The sequence below is a fragment of the Psammomys obesus genome, unplaced genomic scaffold (genome assembly GCF_907164565.1).
Source record: "Psammomys obesus unplaced genomic scaffold, mPsaObe1.curated_primary_1811, whole genome shotgun sequence".
In the NCBI taxonomy this organism is placed as follows: Eukaryota; Metazoa; Chordata; class Mammalia; order Rodentia; family Muridae; genus Psammomys; species Psammomys obesus.
This window is the reverse complement of record NW_026585626.1, coordinates 2,263,949-2,285,140: the sequence shown is the minus strand read 5'-3', so window position 1 is coordinate 2,285,140 and position 21,192 is coordinate 2,263,949. Positions and strand designations below refer to the sequence as shown.

General features: G+C 44.9%; 1 protein-coding gene across 1 annotated transcript in view; it reads right to left on the bottom strand.

Annotated features, from left to right (window-relative positions):
* Tnfrsf21 (TNF receptor superfamily member 21) overlaps positions 1-7,714 on the bottom strand; it is a 74,307-nt gene extending 66,593 nt beyond the window's left edge. The window contains exon 1 of the mRNA XM_055612196.1: positions 7,139-7,714. Within this exon, the coding sequence (XP_055468171.1) occupies positions 7,139-7,234 (96 nt within the window). The 5' untranslated portion in view covers positions 7,235-7,714. The remainder of the gene's footprint in view (positions 1-7,138) is intronic.
* Positions 7,715-21,192: the final 13,478 nt, after the last annotated feature.

Genomic DNA, 21,192 nt, shown 5'->3' with positions numbered 1-21,192 from the left:
TTTCTAACAGCTTGCTTATGAAGGTGCTTCCAGTAACTGTGGCAACCGACATGTCACTTTCAGAGCGTGGGTGAGCCACTCAAATCCTGGAGTTAAATCCACTTCCCAAAGAACTGAAATAAAAGTGAACAAATACTAGCCACAGCTGATACATGCTGTTAACTTATCCTCTGCAAACAATTAGGCTGGCAGCAAAGAAAGACCCTAACAGGTCCTCCGGCGCTCAGAACAAGTGAGCAGAAACTACATGGCAAAGCAGAACCCTCACCGCACCGTTACTCACTAAGCAAATATTTTTCAAAGTGACCCAGGCTGCAGGAGAGCAACACGCCCATTCCCTATTTATAACATTTCAATTTGCAGGAGTGTCTTTCCATCTCAACCATGGTACCACGGCCCGTCCGAGTCACACCATAGGAAAATGCTCACCGGTGTCCCCACACCCTCCCCTCTCAAATCCAACACACCATGCTCTTACCAGGAGTTTTGGCTAAGCATCCCGGCACCACCACAAAATCCAGAAAACAAAAAGAGCATGCTCTTTAGAGGAAACGAATGTATGGGGAACTGAAGTGACCCATCCTGTACCCATGACTTGGCAGAAAGAGCTAAGTGACCTCTGCTGACCTAGATTTTATTTCCTCTCTCTAGAACCTAACAATTGGCAAAAAAGTGTAAAAAAAAAAAAAAACTATCCAACCGAATTCTGGAATCTGTAAAATGGGGGTAAGGCTGTGACCTCTGGGATGTCACAGATGTATGGTGTAATGCTTTATAGATGATATTTAATGCAGTGGTTAAGTACTCAATAAATGAGGACCCTTTACATAATATATAAATTAATACATATACTTTACGTAACACTTGATATATTATATAACTGAAATAATATCCCGATATGAAGGTTAGCAGCCATTTGCTTGGCCCTCCTCCGAAGACTGCTACGGCAGGAGCTCTACTGATTTCACAGCTGCTCTCTCCTGAGTCCAGGGCACACGGACAGCCTCTATGTTCTCTTTTAAATCCAGTAAGCAAGTGTTCCTTTTCCCTGCCAAACAGAATTTGCAAATGGTGCCAAGGTACATAGCCACCACATGGGGTTCTGGTTGCAGAAGAACAAATGGAAAAGTAAATATATATATAATCACATTTATGATAATTAGCCTTGTTCTAACTGGGATAGCCATGCGCTTCTCCATTCTTTTTAATTTGTTTTACTCCAAAGAAGTGTCATGGATGGTGTTCAAATATTCCGAAGAGAACATGAAAGCGTATGGTGTGACAGCACCCTGCCATCTCACCCAGGTCCCGCTGCGCCCTACACCTTCCCGGGCCCAGCTTTCCCAAACCATCTACCAAAACGGGCAAGGCTTCCCCACTGACACCACGCCAGGACACACGAGACGCCGACTTCAGCACTCCTCATGGACGGTGACTGCGAATCTGCCATCAGCAGAGGCCCGACCCACACTTCTGGACCTCTGCCAGCTTCCTCCGGGTTAATAAACACTGCCCAACCAGGTGGCAGCATTCAAGCCAACTTAAGATCCTGTTGACTTTTAGGTATTTGACAAATATAAACACTGAGGAAAGCCAGTGTTTATTCACGATCTCACCCCTATTCCTAAAGAACACAAGCTTGGCGGCCCCTGATGCAGTAAGCAATAAAGTCCAGCCTATTGCTTGAAAACTGGGACCAAGCTGCTCCTATTAATGGCTTCAGTTGTCATTTTGGTCCATCAAATATAGCCAAATGTCATGGTCCAAACAGATTTGACTCCAAATGACCACTGGATACCCACCAAAGCTCTGAGAAAATCTGGGCTCCTCTTGTCAGAGAGGAGAAGTACCTCAGTTTGCCAAGAAGTTGCTGGTGGTGACCTGGCCTCACCGCAGTTTGCCAGGCCTGTGTGGGGGAAGGAGGCCAGCAGACCATTAGCGCTTTCTGGAAAATAGGCAGAGCTGTTTATGTAAGGAGAAGTCACTAGATTCATCCCAGCCCGTGAATAGTCTGATGATGTGTCTCACCATTTCCCGTCACCAAAAGAAAAGAAAAAAATAATAATAGTTTACATGCTAGCTGAGGAAGCCGAAAACCAACTTGCAACTTTTCTACCAAGCTTCCCAAGAGGCTTTGGCTCTCCTCAAAATGGAGTCAAGTGCAAAGTCAAGGTGTGCTGTCTCCAAATTCCAACCTCCAACATAGAGGAGACACCAGCTTCTCACCAGACCCAGTCCAAAAGCCAAACCGAGTCCTGACCATTGGGGAAGGCAGTAGCCTGCAAACTACCCCTCAAAAAAAAAAAAGAAAAAGAAAAAAAAAGAAAAAAGAGGTGGCATTAATGATGCTTGCTCTATCTAACTTGATAGACATTGTCCAAATGCTTCAGGGAGGCAGTCGGTGGATCTGTGTCCATGTAGATGCAAAGGGGTTTTGGTTTTGTTTTCTTTTTGAGACAGGGCCTCTCTATATAATAGCTTTAGCTGTCCTGGAACTCACTTTGTAGACCAGGCTGGCCTTGAACTCACAGAGATCTGTCACAGAGATTCACTGACTCTGAAGTGCTGGGATTAAAGGTGTGTGCCACCACCACCTTTTTTGGGTAGATTTAGCTTAATTGCTTAATTGTGCTAAAGGCTCTATCTGTCTGCCTATCTGTTTGGACAGGATCTGAGAGAGAGCCTTTAGTCCAGATGAGAAAGCCTGATCCTATTCTACAGCCTGATTGTAGGATAACTCCTGGAGTAAAATCAGGAACTGTTCAATCCAGTACAAGATCTGCTATTCCTCCTCACTACCAATTTCCCATAAGTCAATTTCCTTACTGAGATGGATAGAGCAAGATTGCAAAGTTTCCTCAAATAGACATGTTTTCCTTTTCTGACTTTCATATTTTAAAGATGTGAACATCACATTCGTGTATCTCTCGGGGTCTAGCATGCTCATCCATTGAGCCAACTGGAGTGACACTCAATCAGCTCTCTTGACCATGGCCACGTTTTATGAGCCATTGAAACTAGGTTTATGTCAAAGTTCTAGTCCCACATTATCACTGGGCTACCACTGCCTAGGAGGACGCCTCACTGAGGAGTGCACCGGGTAGATTTGGCAACATGAGAAAACAGTCACTTCCTCAGCGTAGGCTGATCGTTCTCTCAGCCAAGCTGCGTGGAGTGTTAGATCGGCAGTGTTGGGTTCCTTTCCAGCCTCCACAGTCTAAGCCACTACAGGGCTACAGTTAAAGTACGTAAAAAGGAGAAAGCCCTCTGCGCATAGCTCCAGCTCTGACTTAACGTTCTACTTGGGCTTGTCGCCGAGTGCCCAGCAGATGACCTCTCACATACACCTGAAGTCAGAAGGTAGAACTCAGTAACGGTGGCCAACTGTGGACACTCTCTAGGCAGAAAGATGGTCTGATGACGTGTCTCACCACTTCCCACTACCAAAAGAAAATTAATCGGTAAGGTAATTTTTTTTCTCTTGGTGACCAGAAATGGTGAGACGTCAACTGCCCAGCAAAAAGACGGATGGACAAGCTACTAAGCAAGTAAATGGTCCTGTGCCTGACATTCCTTTTCTCCCTTCCATTTCCTCCCTCCAACCCTTCTCCCCCTTACCAACCTTGCACTTTCTCAAATTCATGGCCTCTTTTTTAATTGTTGTTACATAGATTACATTTACATGTGTGCAATACATATGTATATGTAGCATACATATGTATGAATATTATGTGACTATATATTACAACACATACACACATACATTCCTTAGTTGCCCACAATTCTAATTTTTTTGTCTAGGGTTGGAGTCTCGTGAGGTCGTCCCCTTCCACGTTTGCGTGTCTCCTGGTACACTCCCTGTTCAAGTCCTGTTTAGGCAGCCATGTTGTTGAGACTACTTGGGTGAAGCATTCCTGACATTTCTAGGAGACACAGGCTCAGGGCAGGCTTCTGTTCCTCTGGCTTTAAGCCTCTTTCCACTCCCTTTTCTGCTGTATTCCCTGCACCTTTAATACAGGAATTCTTAGTCCATGAATAAGAGTGGTTTGCCAAGCTTCAGATCCAACGTCTTTATCAAGGAGGTCTCTTTTCTCCCCTGACTGGCACTAACAATCAGTCCATCACTACAGTCAAAACAAAGATCCTTAAAGGCAAGAGACACCACTGACCGCATCCAGCATCGCCCTGTGCAAGCCCTTCTGGGACAGTCCCTAGACTACCACAAATCTTAATGCCTCATTTACAGAATTTTAGCCTGCGACATGTATGCTGTCTTTCAGCTCGTGTGTAACTCCCAAACATGACATAGTCACCTCAACTCAACAACAGAAGTGCGGACAACCAGAAAGACTCATCCCAAAGGTCGTGTGTAGTTCTCACTTACGTTCTGCCACCAACCAAGCCGCCATCTCGGCTTTCTTCTGGCGACCCTTCTCTGTCCTTACGCTTTAACATCAAGCAATTTTGAAGTTGTGAAACACACAGTGTGGTACATGGGTGGGGGAGAGTAGGAGCCAAGGAGCTCTAGTCCAGAGCCACCATGCACATGTGGTGTGACCCACAACAGACCAGGAAAATTCCTGGAGACCACTTTCTCATCCGTAGAATGGAGGCAACACCTGTTTGTCAGGGATGGTGGGAATGAATGAGCTACTGTAGAAAAAGTACCTGGCTGCTCTCTCAACAAGTTCATATGGTTGCCCTACAAACATACCATCTTATATGTCATACAATATGTACCTATGCCAGAGCCCATACTGAGCTTTCATGTAGCTAGCCCGTCATGATAAAAAAAAACAAAAACAAAACGACTGCTTTGAAAAAAACAGGAGACAGGCAATTGAGAGCCATCGAGACTGGCGTCCTTATTTTCTTTATCTAACCGTGCTGCATACATACAGCAATGATCTCCCTATATCCCCCAATAGCCTTCCAAGTACCTCACAGCATGTTTACTTGAGCTGTCCCACCTGGTGTCTGCCATGAATGCAAGCAAGATCACCAATGGGGCAAATCCTCCTGAGAGCAACGTCACCCGATCACTGTGGCACACACCAGCACAGCCTGTGCGGATGACTGGAGCATGCAAAGTGGGGATGAAAGAGGTTGTCGCACAGTTCACAGTGGTTCCTGGCAGACCCCCTCGGTCACGCTCTGGGGTGATCGGGTCACCCTTCTCCTAGTCCATCAATTTAAGTAAAGCCTCTCTCTCTCTCTGCTTTAGTTACCATAAGATCAAGGGGGCTTGAGTTTGTTCCTAAAACCCCTTCGTAAATGCCATTTAACTGTCAAATTTACATTGTCAGGTCAGCAGTTGCAAATCTGCAACTTGTGGGTAAATTGGGTTTGATAATTTAATAAAGGGAGCAGGGCCCTTTCTTTGGTTAGTTAAGGCATATATTCTTGTTATACTGAGAACTTCAAGTACCTATTTCATGCTAAAAGGTAATATATATATATAATATAATATAATATTATATAATATATAATATATATATATGAAGTACTACACATTGAGCAGTAACTTTATACTGAATGTCATCGGACTAATCTACAAGGATTGTATTTGGGAGGGGCAGGGGCTCAGACAATGCGTGCTGAGTAGCAGCTCTCAGGCCTTCCGGGGATCTAACTCCAGTCATTAGGATCGCTGATCCCAGAAAGTCTCTAATTTAAGACACTCAATTCAAGTTCACTGCCCCCAAGAACAACTCCCTGACTGCTGACTATCCACGCTTGTTTAAAGAGTACAAACTTGGACTTTGTCGTTATTATAAAAGGACAGAAAAGAGTCTCCCAAGGGATATTGAGATTTGCCTCATTATAAATGCTAACAACAACAAACTTTCTTTAGTCCCTCCCTGCCTTCCTCATAAACAGACACAGAGAGAGAGAGACAGAGAGAGTGAGAAAACACCAGAGTGTCTGTAGAATGAATTCCCAGGCCATAGCAACTGCATTGCCTTGAGATGGAAGCAGTAGATCTTGGCTGGTCAGGCAGAAAGCCCTTTAGGAGATGGAGACAAGAGGCCTGCCTTCCCTTACACAGCCCAACCATGAAAAGACTCTTTTTTGTTTTTGTTTGGTTTTTAGTTAACAATCTTCATCCTCCTCGCAGGAATAAAAGACATGGCTGGTTTATGGCGACTCAAGGGTTTGAATTCAAATTTTCTTCCACCTAATTCCCCACTTGGCCCCGATTACTGGAAATAAAGGGACAGGCTGAAGGAAGTTTGGATAAGGGATGATGTCAGGCTTTGATCGGATAAAGTGATGGAGGACTGCGCTCGGGGCACGCCCCAGATTTGGGTTCCGAGGGAGTCTGCATCATCTTGAGCGGTGACATGTATAAACACAGAAAAGGAGAAATAAAAGGATGGAAAATATTAATCCTCCTTTATGTAGCTCTTTCCCCTCCCCCTCTACTAAGAGCCAGAGCGCCGGTTGGCTCCGAGCCGGTGCTTTGGAGGCGCCTGAGAATGGGTCTCTGGGTCCTTTTTCCCCCTACTCTTCTTCGTCGTCTTCTTTTGACGTGCAGAAATCAGGACCCATCCGAGCCAAGAGGGAGGAGAGAAACAAGGAGGCTGAAGCAAGGGGTGGCCTGGCCCCCTACTCCGGAATGCCCCGTGCGCGGAAGCATGCAGCGGTCCGGGGCGCACCGGTCCCGCTGCCTCCACTGCGGTAGCATCCGGACATGACATTGCAGCAGCGACAAAGCAGCGGCCACGACCGGCTGCTGGCCACTGACAGGACTGCTCGGACTTCGCACCACGCCGAGGGGCTGGCGGCGGATGATATTGGGGTGAGGCTAGGTGTTGGGGTGCGAGGTAGGCCGAGTCCGGGGGCAAAAGCCCTGAAATGCGCAGGACGCCGGGGCGGCCACCTCTCGCGCTTCCTTCAAGCAGCCAGATTGTAAGAAAAACAAGTCTCTAGCACTCCTCAGACTTAGCTCATCTCCCAAAAGAAATTATCTAGTAGAAGCCCTCCTCGGTGTGGCTATTTATTGCCTCGTAAGCAATCCTTCCAACCTAGCTGCTTCCACCGCGCGCCGCCGGCACTCCGGGCCCGAGGACCCGCCCCGCTCCCGGACATAGGCTCGAACGCAGCCGCCACCCCATGGTCCCTTCCGACCGCTCACCAGGAGAAGGCAGGCGGCGACCATAGTGGCTCCGACTTGGCCGGCGACGCGGCTGCAAGAGGCGAGGGTGGTGATGCTGCTTGCCGAGGTCCCCATGGCCGAGCCTGGGGCTCGCAGGGGGCCCGGAGCGCGCGGCCCCACGGCTGCTGGAATCGGTGGCTGTTTCTGCCCAGCGCCGCATCCACCGCCGCCTCCGGGGCGGTGAGCCCATCTACCTCCAGCAGCCCATGTGCACTGCAGCAGCCGGGCGGCCAGGCGGAAGACGCAGGCAGCAGGGGAGGCTCGGGAAGGCGCTCAGCACCTGCCCAGGGGCGCTGGCGCCCGGGCGCGGAGAAGCTGGCGCGCTCGCAGCCGGCGCCTCCCGGTGCTCTCCAGCGACAGCGGCTGCGGAGAACCAGGGAGCAGGGCTGGCCGCGACAGTGCAAAGGAGCGACTTCCCATAGCGAAGCCTCCAGCCTCTAACAACTACTCGCCTCCTCCGCTGCCCAAACCGGCCGGCGAGGGACTGAGACGGGTGGCCACTCAGCTCGGGGACACACGTGGTGGCGCCGAAGGGGCGGAGAACCGACCCTTTGTGATGTCATCCGGGAGGAGGCCGGGCTCTTTGTGCAGATGAAGAGAGAGTAAGGCCTTCCAGAAACCGAGGGGAAGGAGAGGGTGCCCCTTGGCGTTAGCTGGAGGAATTGCGTTTGCTTCTCAGCCTGTGTACAGGGAGTCCTGTACACATCCCACACCCCGACCCAACTTTTATTTATTATTTATTTTTGGTGAAATTATTACAATGATATTATATTAAGGCAGAGACTATTTTTTTTTTTCTAGCATAAGTATTAACAAGCCAATTTGACCTGAGCATGATGGCAGTCGCCTGCATTTTCATTGCTAGGAAAGCTGAGGTAGGATTTGGAGGTGGAGGAAAGTCTGAGCTACACAGAGACTTCCTGTCTCATGAATATGTACATACATACACACATGCATGCATACATACATGCATGACTGAAGGAATGCATGAATGACCCAAGCATAATGGTGCCATTGAGTACTCCGTAGGCTAAGACATGAAGCCTGCATTACAGAGCAAACCCCTGTCTCAAAAATTAATTAATTTAGCAAACAAAAACAACCATGGTGCTTATATCAACCAAAGAGACTTGAGTGTTTTGGTGTGTTCCGGGGTCTCACACTGGATCAAAAGGAAAAAGCGAATGGCTCTCAGCATTTATCCCTGGCTCGCTGAGCTTTCTGGCTGCAGACATAGTGTGACCGGCTGCCTCCCCTCCCCTCCCCTCCCTTCCCCTCCCCTCACCTTCCCTGACCTTCCCTCTCCTTCCCTCCCCTCCTCCCTTCCCCTCCTTTCCCTTCCCCTCCCCTCCCCTTCCCTCCTTTCTCCTCCCCTCCTTTCCCCTTCCTTCCCTTTTCCTCCCCTCCCTTCCCCTCCCCTCCCCTTCCTTCTCTTCCCCTCCCCTCCCTTTCCCTCTTCTCCCCTTTCCTCCCTTTCCCCTCCCTTTCCTTCCTTTTCCCTTCCCTCCCCTCCCCTCCACTCCCACAACAGCTGTGTTCCCTGAAACTGTAAGCCAAAACAAACCTCTGCTCTTGCAAGTTGCTCTTGTTGGGTGTTTGATCTCAGCAGTGAAAAACTAGCACAGAGACACAACACTAAGAAGGCCTGAAAGGAATCTGCTATGGTAGGGGGTCCCATTTCCTTACTTGTAGATTAGTATGCTAGCTGAGCATTGGCTCTTTTTCTTAGCATTCTGTGGAAGAAAGAAATGTACTTAAGAATTAATATAAGGAGTAATTCCAATCTCATCTTTCAAAAAAAAAAAAAAAACAAACAAACAAACATTAAACCCTGAAGGGAAAATTCTCTAGTAAAATTCAAAACAGTTCTGAAAAAAATACAATCATTACATACAGAATTTGGGGAGCGAAGATGGGATTATTTTAATTTGAAATTCTCAAGGTATCCCCAAGGCTTCCAAAGGTGAGGGGAGGTGGTTACTAGGTCCCCATGTATGATAGGGATTCTTCAAAAATTCAAATTATTGCCACTATTATAGGTCTTTTTGTTTAAAAGAAAATGAAGTGAGATATTAAAAAAGAGAGAGTCAGTTAACACCTTACAAACAAATCTGAGTTACTTGAGGCAACGTACGATTTGTTGCTCTGAGCTGGGGGAGTTTAATTTGGGGAACTGCATTTCTGACCTGTTCCCTCTCTCTCTGGTCTCTGCACTGCTTTCACATTCCATTGGGTCCTTAGGGGACATTAATCACCTGAACTCAAATTTTAACATACCTTTTGGGTTGGGTTAGGTTTGTTTGGTTGGTTTTTGTTTTTGCTTTAGACTAGTTCTTGCTGTGTAGCCCAGGCTAGCCTCCAGTGCTGTCCTGCTTCAGTCTCCCATCTGAATTATGGGCATGCAACCCCTATGCCTCCTGATGAAAAAATTTAGTTGATTCTGCTTACTGCTAATTAAGTAAAAGCTCTTTGGTATCAGTGATAAACCAAAAAAATAAAATAAAATAATAATAATCAATTAAATCTAGTTAGAATATAAAATACCATTTCTCTATTCTCTAAGAAAAAATGTCTTTCATTTCATATTGTAAAATGCTTTAATCACTGATTACTTCACAGCCACGTATTCAATATGGCCAGGCAGATGTCTTTACTTACTTATAAATGGTGAATATTCAACCATAAATAATGGATTTTCTGCCTAGGCTCCAAAGAAAGAAAGAGAACATAACTATTAATAAAGCATGACTATAGCTAAAATGGAAAGGTATAAATGAGGCCAAAATGGATACAACCAATCTTATCTTCACCATAAAATCACTGCCTCTGACCTCCGGCTTAATCTGAACTTTTCATACTTCTTCCAAGACTGTACAAATCTGGTTTTATGGCCTCAATCAACCTCATCATCACCAGAATTTTTCGTTTCCTTAAGTATATTCCTAATCAATGCATTTTTCAATGGCTCTATTTTTTTTTTCATTTTCTAGTTAAAAACCTCATGCATTGAAGGGAGCACCAGTTTTGCCATCTTCTCTCTCTCTCTCTCTCTTTCTCTTTGTGTGTGTGTGTGTGTCGTGTTTCTGAACTCTATCCTGCTTCCCTTTGGAAGCTGTAGCAATTTTTCAGTTGTAAAAAATGTAAGTGTGGGGGTGGTGGAGAGACTGCTCTGCAGTTAAGAGCACTTGCTGTGGTGTTTTTTTTGGGGGGTGGGGTGGGGAAAACAGCACCAGGACTTTCATGGGGAGGAGGAGGGTAAAATAGAGGGAGAGGAGGAAAGAGGGGTAAATAAGACTAAGTGTGTTTGGAAAGGCCATAGGGAAATGTTATTTCATTTTTACTTAAAAATATACACACAATGGGACACAAGAGGCATGGTTAAGTGGTTAAAAGCACTAACCACTCTTGTAGAGGATCAAGGTTCCATCCCCTTCCCTCACATGGCTGCTCATGACTGTCTGGAACTTCATTTCCAGGGCACCTGATGCCCTCTTTTAACTACCTCAGGCAGAAGACACTCATGTACTGCACGTGCGTGCATGCAGGCAAAACATTCACACACACATAATAAATCTTTCAAAAGAATACGTGCATAATACATATAAATAGAAGCATGAGCGCAGTCATGTATTACACACGTAATACATGACATGTGTGGTTTAAACAATTACACCAATTTGGGCTATAACACTCCCTGCCAGAGCCATAGACTAACTAACAACAACAACAACAAAAAACCTAGTATGAGGCAGGAAAAACCTCAGAGCTGCTGGTCAGAGAAGTCCAAGAGACTTCTGCTGCATCCCTTTGTTGCTTCCTAGAACTTGAAGGTAAAACCATATGGCTGAAGACAACACTCACTTTGGACACAGGACTTGAAGGAATCAAACTGAACCCGACAAGGAAGCCTCTGTGAGGACGAGGTCTCCTAGTATGATGGGAGAAAAGCCACAGGCAACTGTGTAACTGCAGTTCCAGAGAATATGATGCCCTCTGCTGGCCTCTTCGGACACGAGACGTCCATGTGGCACACAAATACACAAGCAGGCCAAACACCTACACATAAAAAATAAATAAAAAATCTCAAAAAAGAAAAGAAGGGGGTCATAAATTTGGAAGCCATGAGTTGGGGGACAAGAGCATAGTCGGGATGGGAGGGGTGGAAATGATGCAAATACAGTATTCATGTATACAATTCTCGAAAACATTAATTTTTTTCTTGTTTTTTTTTTTGAGACAGGGTTTCTCTGTGTAGCCTGGCTGTCCTGGAACTCACTCTGTAGACCAGGCTGGCCTCGGATACAGACATCGCCTGCCTCTCTGCCTTCCAGAGGGCTGGAATTAAAGCGTGTGGGACCACTGCTCAGCTTAACATATTAAATTCAAGGAAAAACAAAACCCAAAAAACAAACCACTTGCTGTTCTTTTGAACAACTTGGATTTGGTTCCCAGCAGCTCACAGTCATCCAGGAGATCCAACACCCGATTTCAGCATCTGTGGGTACCACGCATGATCACGGTATACATGTGTACAAACAAGCAAAACACTCTTACACATAAAACAAATATGTCTGTCTTTAAAGTAGAAGTCCATACGGCTATTTAGGGTAACGAACTGCTTTCTGATGGGACTTAAGGTCTGATCCACAGGAGGAAATTTGTGTCTAGTTTTGTAGGCCCATTCAGAGGCCTACAACTAGGCCAAGCTAGGACGGAGGGCAGGAATTTAACAAGAATAACTTTGAACACCCGAAAGCGTAAGGAGCTAAGTTCAAGGAGAGAGAGCATGAAGAGCTGTCTAAGCAAGAGCGAAATTGTTCTGTTCCCACATGTCCTGTGACTCTATGTATGTCTTGTGTTCAGTGCGCTGTTGGATACCATAGGTACAGTCAGAATAAGTTAAAGAGTGCAGCATAGTAACAGTGTGTCTCTGTGTGTGCCTGTGCCTCTCTGTGTGCGTGTCTGTATATTTGTGTGTGTGTGTCTGTGTGTCTCTGTGGCTTGACTCTTCTGCTCAGCCTCTTTTCTGGATGGTTGTTATCCCTCCTGCTAGTTTTCTGTGGTCTCTCAGCCCTTCGATAAATCTATTCTTCGAGAGAGAGAGAGAGAGAGAGAGAGAAAACGCTTTGGGGGCTTTCAAGAGACATATCAAATGGTACTTTACCTAAAAACCTTTCTCTCCATTTTCTGTAGTCGAGATGGGGCCTTTTCTAGCTTCCTCTCACATGGCTCCATGGTGGCCTGTGTGAAGTGTGCTGTGATTCTATGGCCAGCTTACCTCTGTGTGCCTTCGAGGTCCTTGGGGGAAAAGTGCATGTCTTAATCTTCAAATCTTCATTACCAAAATTAGAAGAAATGACCTCAATCAATAAATATTTGTTAAGCAAAACAGTTTGGAAAGTTTGGCAGCAATGGAGTAGTTAACACAGGGAACACACCTTGCTTTTCCAAAAACTTAAACATTCCAAGCTGTGTCCAAATGGAAAAGCTTTAACCTCAGTGATTACCAATGTCCTGCTCAGTCCTGGACTCAGATTAAACAACTTCTCTACAGCTCTGATTCCTTACAATAACTCTCTTAAAAACCTCCTGTTCTTTGGTCTCAGAAGGAACGTCCACCATTCACTGGCGGATTGCAAGATCAAGTGCCCATGCGTGAGTCTCCATAGTGACTGTAACAAAGACAGCACCCTTGGATAAGATCAAGTGGAGATAGAATTGCAGAGCGGGCATTGTTCCATTGTTCCTTCTTTCTTAGATGATAAGGAAGGGATGATTTGAAAAGCAAAATGGCCAGTCTAATCAGAAGGTGTGAAACCTCTGTTTTGCTCCCTAGAATGTAGAGGGATTGAATACCCACTATTTCCTGAAAGAATGCTGGTCAATAAAAGCTATAACGCTGTGCATAAAAATGCTTGCCTAGAAACACCCATCCTATGTGCTCTTCCGAGTCCTACCTCTAACTTTGCATTTTAAGAGGGGGGGAGGTGTTGTTGTTGCTATTTGTTCTGTTTTACTGAGACAGGGTCTCACAATGCAGCCTTTGCTGACTTAGAACTCAATTTGTAGACTAGGCTGGCCTTGAATTCACAGAGATCTGTCTGTCTCCTAACAGGTGTGCACCAACAGAACAAGATTTACTTTTATTTATGTGTATTTGTGTTTGTGTTTCTGTGGTTGTGTGCGTGTGTGTATCTCTGTAAGTATATGTCTTCTGTGTGCAGGTAGTCTCAGAGGCCAGAAGAAAGTACCCAATTCGCTGTAGCTGGTTGTAGCTGGTTGTAAGGTCTCCCTCACACCTGCCACTCCCCTGCCCCCCTCCCCCCCCACACACACACCATACATGCATCCTGGCTGCAGGCACTCTAAACAGCTGAGCCATCTCTCTAACTTTCTTACTTTTTTTCATTCTCTCTTCCTTTCCATCTTTTTCCTTTCTTTTGTTGTTGTTGTTGTTGTTTTGTTTTGTTTTTTTCAAGGTGTAATGGAAGCTTAACCAATATCCAACAATATGGACAACTTACTCTAAAGCAGTTTCTTCCACGAGCACTCTCTTCAGCATGGAGTCCAAATCTTGTGACTCACGGGTCGGAGGAAAACTGTGGAGGGTTGCCATCCTTGGGAAAGGCTGAGTTGCTCACTGAATGGGGACATTTTTACCGAAATAAACTAGTTGAATTGCTGAGCCTCAGAACTCAAGAGAGACATGACACACCATTGGAAACCCCAAATCCCCCTTTTTCAGACCAAAGGCCTTTTCTCCCCTCCATCCTCCAGCCCTACTAAGCTCCACGTGGATGTTCACCCACTGCACCCGTCTCTCCCAGCTCTCCTGAACTGCTGTCCCTCTCCCTGTGGTCCCGTGACTTGCCCTAAGGTCATGCCCTGTGGTACAGCACTCTCACTTTCTGACATTGCTTAATGCTGCTCTGTGGATGAGTCACTGTCCTTGTTGTCAAGGCTTCTACGGAGCTTGCCTTTGCAGCTCCTGCCTCCAACTTTCTAACTTCTTTTCTCCCTGCATCTTAAAGTATCTCTCTTTTTTGGTCATCACCACACACAGGATACCCAGATGCTATCATCTCTGTGTACATAAATAAACAAAGCCACTTAAGTGATTAAACCAAACCCTGCCTTGCGAGCCTGCTACGTACACCTTCAACTTTTTTAAAATGGAAGCTTGATCATTTTCTCTTCAACCAACAAACTTAATTTTTTTTCCCCATAGCCAAATTTGTGTCTCTTTGGTTTTCCCTCTCATTAAACTGCCATATCGACACTCTGCTGTTTTGTGCTGCCGATCCCCAGACTCCTCATGGCCTGTGGGGCTGAGTATGGCTTCTTTCCTGAGAGCAGAGTGTCGACTTTCCTCAAGGAATCTCTGTCCTTGGTATACTTTCTCCAACCCAGCTCCATCTCGTTTAATCCTCAGCTCTTCACTCCTGGCCTAACCCTTTACTCACAACCAGCCAGCAGTTTGCTAAATGCTTCTTCCTCAACAGAGAAGTGTCCTCCCCCTCTTCAGAAAGCAGGTCCTACCTCTTCTTACTGAATCAACAGCTCAGTGTTACTGCTGCTGGTTTGTTTATGACATACTACGTTTCTTTCCCACCCATAAACCAAATTTCCAGAACCATCTTTGATATCCTCTCTTTGCTACTCCCACTTCCTCTCTCTACTTTCTGCTAATACCTACACCTGGAGGAAGTCATCTGTCTATATATAGCTTCCCTTCTCTTTCTCCTAACACAGCAATAGAAGAATAACCGATACAAAGGGGCTGAAAAAGCTAATTGAGCAAGCCAGAGAGTTAGCCAGAAAGCAACATTCCCTCAAGGCTCCTGTGTCCTGGTTCCTGCTTGGAGTTCTCACCTTGACTTCTTTCGGTAATGGGTTGTGACCTGGAAGTGCAAGATAAATTTCCTTTTCTCCCCAAAGTTGCTTTTTTTAGGAGGATTTTTATCACAGCAACAGAAAGGAAACTAGAACAATGACAAACATTGACCAAAAAACAAAAACAAAAACAAAAAACAAAGTCAAAATTCACCAAAATGTATATACATACAAAGAAATTAATATACTCTCAAGTGACTTTGTTGCATATATATTACTTTTGGAATCCTTGAAAAAAAATACAAAATCCAGGAAACTCGAGGTGCTCCTCAATAATCAATAGGCTAATGGAAAAAAAAGAGAAGTTAAAAATTATCTTGAGACAAATGGAAGTAGAAACACAACACACCAAAGCCTGTGAGACACTTCAAGACATTTACAAGAAGCTAGTTTAGATCAGTAAGTGCTTATACCAAAAAAGAAGAAAGATGCGAAGAAGCAAGTATTTTGATGTTAACTCAAGGGACTGATTTTTGACATTTAAAATATTCTCTTATACCTTAAATATAAGGGATAAAATTCTTGTTTTGTTAGGCAAAAAAAAAAAAAAAAACACCTCATTATTTTTAATTTAAAGACTTTGTAATGGGCAGGAAAATGGTTCAATATGTAAAATACATTGACTTCCAAAAGGAATCTTCTGACTATGACACATGCTCCATGGTGCGAGGGAACCTATACCACACGCACACACACCCACACACCAAATTGATATGATATGATATGATATGATATGATATGATATGATATGATATGATATGTAACGTAACGTAACATAACATAATGTAATATAATCTAATATAGTATAATATAATATAGTATAACAAAAAAATTGAGGAACTCAGAAGTTAAGAACACATGTGCAATCATGAGAACCAGGGCTCAGATCCCAGTGTCCACCTAAAAAACCAGCAAAGGTTCTGCACATGCCTATAGAACACCAGAAATGAGTGAAGAAGAGACAGGAGGATCCGTGGGGCTTACTGACCACCTGGCAAAAAGAAATAAATCCCAGGTTCATGAAGACACCCTGCCCAAAGGAATAATGTGGATAGCAATTCCTTCTGACGCAAGATCATAAAACCACGTAAAAACAGGTGACACACCATGCCTGCATACAACATGCTCATATACACACAATTTTTTTTTAAATAAAAGATAGAGGTAAACCTTGGTGTTGTATATGAGTGATCTATTGCTACCTGAACTCCAGGTTTAACTTAATAAGCCATTGTCATTGACTTAGCAGCAGCTATCCCCAGGATCAGTAACGCTGCTCCCATAGTGACCACTGTCATTAACAAAACTCGGTATCTCCACCGTACCCTCACCTGCAAGACCCAGAGAACATCACAGAAGACTGGGCAGAAAGATGCTAAGAGCCTGAGCTGGGGAGAACGACTGCATGCATGAGGTCTCAACAGCTGTGGTTGCCTGCATAAGACCTTTACAAAATCAAGCCACTCAACATGACACCATGGGTCAGGGGGAAGAGGATGAGAAGATCCCACCCCGCAGCTGTGGATGCATTGGTAGTTGATGTCTGCGGGAGGAGGTAGGTCCATAACTCCAGCTGCAGGGTATCTAATACTCTATCCTGATCTCTGAGGGCACCAGGCACGCGCAAGGTGCACAGACATGTATACAGCCAGAGCCAGGGACACACATAAAGTGAGATGAAGAAATCCTTAAAACAAATTAAATTTTTAAAAAAAAGAAAAACTATTTTCCTGAAGAACTAATTATGAAAACTGGATGAACCAGACAGTCCCTCTCTCTCTCTCAGAGGACTTGGAGACTAGATGTGAGAGTGAGTTTGCCCGCAGTGGGAATACACTGAATTGACCTTCTCTAACCTTCTTCGCTTGCTTTAGTAACCCAGGAGCTCCCAGCACACACTCTGTCTGAATGTGCACGCACACACACACACACCACATCACACATACACACATGCACACACACACACACACACACACACACACACACACACACACACTGAGTAAGAGAACCAGAATAACCCTCAATTGCTTTCAACTCCACAGCCTTTTTCAAATAAATTTCTCTGAGACTGATGTGTTTCTAAAATGAAAGTTGAATTTCATAAGACAGGATCTAGAGGATTCTGGCTTTTAGGACTCCATGAATTTAATAATGATGGGAAGGAATCAGGGTTGGGTTCAATTTCATATTATAGTAAAATTTCCCCCACATCAAGGAGTCGGGGGGGGGGGTCCAAGAATTTACCTCTTCTGCATGGAAACCTCTAGATACTGTAACTTGTCCTAAAAGTTACAGAACAAAGGAGAGACAGCTCCCCCGACCCCCGTGTGTGAGTGTGTGAGTGTGTGTGTGTGTGTTTATGTTGGGGAAGGGGTGATGGTGGGGAGACAGGGAAGCTACAAGAACAATGTAGAGTCCTGACACAGTCAGGACTGAATTAGGAAGCCAGGGGTCTGCTGCTCTCAAACTGGTCCTAATGGTGTTAGCTGTCTGTATGCTATGAGTCTAGCTGACATGTGATTCTGACACAAATCAACTAATGATCCCATCTCCACAGAGTCATATGTTGACCAGTGTAGGAGAGGCAACACCTGCAGAAAAGAAGGAAAGCAAGGAGGAGGAATAAGCTGCTTATGTGGGTGACAGTTACTGACTTTTTTTTTTTTTTCCTGAGACAGTCTTACTGGTTGCCCTAGCTGTCCTGGCCTCGAACTCACAGAGAGTTGCCTGCTTCTGTCTCCTGAGTACCAGGATTAAAGAATGCACACACCCAGAACAATTTGTTATATATTTATAAAGCAGTAAAATGGTGGGAAGGGGGAACAAAGGTTCCCAATATGTACAAGTATTAAATAATTTAAAGAGCTGGAAACACTAATCGCCCTGACTTGATTTTTGCACACTGTATTTGTGTATCGAATGATCTCAATGCACCCCAAATGTAAATAATTAATTTTACTTCAGCATCGATATGTGGGGTGTAGAAGCCTAGATCCGTGGGTTGGGTGCTTGCCTGGTTATGTATAAAGCCCTGGATTTATTCCCCAGCACCGCATAAAATTGGGTGTGGTGATGTACGTCTGAAATTCCAACCCTGGGAAAGTAGAGCAAGTGGACCAGAAGTTCAACAGCATGGAGCTAGCTCTAAGACTGATATTCGCCCTACTGAGCTCTGGTCTTGCTTTGGTCCAGGATTTCTTCTCTGTGGCTCCACTCCCATTTTGATATGGGAACGGAATGGAACAAAGCAATAAAAAGGAAAGGACATGACCATTCCTAGGTATGGTGGAAGAGAAAGTTTATTACAGATATGTGGGCAAGCACAGCCAGAGGCAGGAACATCTGGGAGAGTTCAGAGTGAACATGACCAGATTGGACTAGGCCATGTGCGGAAAGGGGCAGAGGAGGAAAGAGGGCAAAGAGGGAACCAGGTGCAGCAGCCAAGAGAGCAAAGGTACAAAAAAGATCGGTAAGCAAAATGGTGAGATTATATAGGGAAAAGCCTGTGGGGGAAGGGCAGCCCAACCTCTGGGCTAGAGAGTTTGCATACAGGACTAAAGCCATACCCTGTAACAGATAGGGACTGGGGGATGCATGCCTGAAGGCCAGGTCTGCTTTGATATGTTAAATAGGCACATTGGCCATTTGTCCCAGGGTTTGAGACTTAACAGGAATGTATATTCTGTGCCATTACATGTCAGAAGTATGTAATTTCCTTTTTTATTTTTCAAGCAGGAAGAGTTAAGAAATCACTCTGAGTCTCGAAAGGAACTTTGGACTTTTCATCAGTGTTGAGACTGTGATGAACTATGGAGGCTTTTGAAGTTGGACTAACGCATGTTGCATTACGATATGGCCACAAGTCTGTGGGGCCAGGGCGTGGCATGTGGCAGTTTGAATAAGAAGAGCCTCCAGAGGCGCATAAGTTTGAACACTTGGTCATTTCTAGTGGTGCTCCCAGCTGGGGATGTGGCACACATAATAATTCATATAATTATTACTGAAGTTATTATTTAACCCACTATCATATCAATAAAAGACACAGGTGTGTGTTAGATTTTTAATACGCCTATACACTAGACTGGACAGAAACTGATCCCCCTCAGCTATCATTCTCTTCCCAGCCCCGCAACCCATACCATTTGCTTTAAATATTCCTATTTGGGCTACTTCCCATCCATAATTCCATAATTGTTTGCACATTCTTTTTATCTGCTCTGTTTCTTTTCATTACCGAGCCTCAGAGCTTGGCTGCTCCCAACCATTTTTGTTTCTTCTTTATGCTAACCCGTGATGACTCTCCTTTCTACTTTCTCTTCTGCCCTCTATCCTTCCTTCTTTTCTTCTTCCCATGATCCTCTGTCCTCCAAGCTCTCGAACCTTAGCTCTGCTTACCTCACTTCTGCCCTCCCCAGGTTTATGTACTTTTTTATTGGCCAATCAGGGAGAATTTGGAGGCAAGGTAGCACAGCATCACTTGGTAGATGTGAGTGTCTGCTTGTGGAACAGCGAAGACCTCAGGGGACAAGAAATTAATTAAAGACAAAGGACCAGACCATGCTGCCACATACAATGCTAAGGACAGGCTTTGAAGGGGTTAGTCATCGTGCGGGCCCCACTTCCGGTTTGCTCTTTCTTCTTCCTGTGCCGGTATCATGTCTTCCTGCTGCTCTGCCTCCCTGTCATGGAAGACTCTTATCTCTCTGGAATCATAAGCCCAAATAAATCTTTTATCAGTTGTTGCCTTGGCCACAGTAGTTTGTTACAGCAATAAAAAAAAAAATGAATTAATATACTTCCAAACCAGTATTTTTAGCTTCACAGGGATTGTTATTGGACAGAGCTGCCAAAAACGCCAGTTTTCAAGTCTACTTCATAAATTGTGTATTTTACCAAGCTCTTATCTGAGTAAGTCATTTAGAGCATCAAGGTCTCAGTTTCCTTATCTACAAATGGAGGATAATAATTTTTACCATTTGATGGATTCCCAGGGGGATGCAATAAGAACTGACGCATTTACCACAGGACTTGACACTGAGTAAATGCCCAATCAATTCAAGTGACGATACTGGGCAGACAGTGTCTTCCCTTGCCAACGATGCACTGAGAGAGACACCATCATCATTCTATAGATAGCACTGGGCTAAGACGTAGTCATCAATTACTGGGAAAACAGACTCACCAAACGCAACTATGGTGTTCAAGATCATAAACCCAAAGGACCAGCTCAGCAGTCTGCCTCCTGTTCCTACAAAGGCCAACATCTCACCATTACGGCACCTTAGCATATATGTAATCTCTTCCCTCCTCCATCTCCTCTTCTTTAGGTGGCTGGAATTGAGGCTGTAGCTCCGTTGAGAGAGTGCTTGCCTCGCAAGCAGGAAGCCTTTGGTTTGGTCCCAGCATTGTGTAATATCTCATGTGTGATATCTCATTCATGTAATCCCAGTACTCAGAAGGTGGAGGTAGGAGAATCCGATGTTCAACACCATCCTTGCCTACATAGGGAGTTTAAGGCCCCCCTGTGTTTCATGAGACCCTGTCTCAAAGAAAAGACTGTCAAGCTGTTTTCTGGGTTGTAGTATTAACATTGGTCAAGTTTTTGATTTGTTTGCAGTCATGATAGAGATCAGTGGTTCTCAATCCAAGACTATCCCTTCCCCAGAGGACATTTGTTCTTGTCTACAGATGTTTCTGGCAACCAGAAGGAAGAGGCTAAGGATGCCTGTGATCATTCCACAGTGTACAAGACAACTTCCCACGACAACGAATTAGCTATGTGGCCAAACCTTACCTAGAGAAATAGGCCCTCTAACAGCAGGTGCTAGCCACTCCTCATGCAACACCCTCTATTGTCATCCTTCCAGGCACTACCTGCAAGGCTGAACCTCTTGGGAAGCAGCTAGGATCATCTACTACCACCACCCCGCCGAACAAAAATACAAATCTCTAACTTAACCAAATGTGTTTAACACTCAGCTGTAACCACAGCATTCAAGAGGGGGAGGGGGAGGGACCAGAAGTTAAAGGCCAGCCTCCATTACATAGAGAATTTGAAGCAGGCCTGGAAGACATGAACTCCTCTACAAAACAAAACAAAACAAAACAAAACAAAACAAAACAAAACAAAACAAAACAAA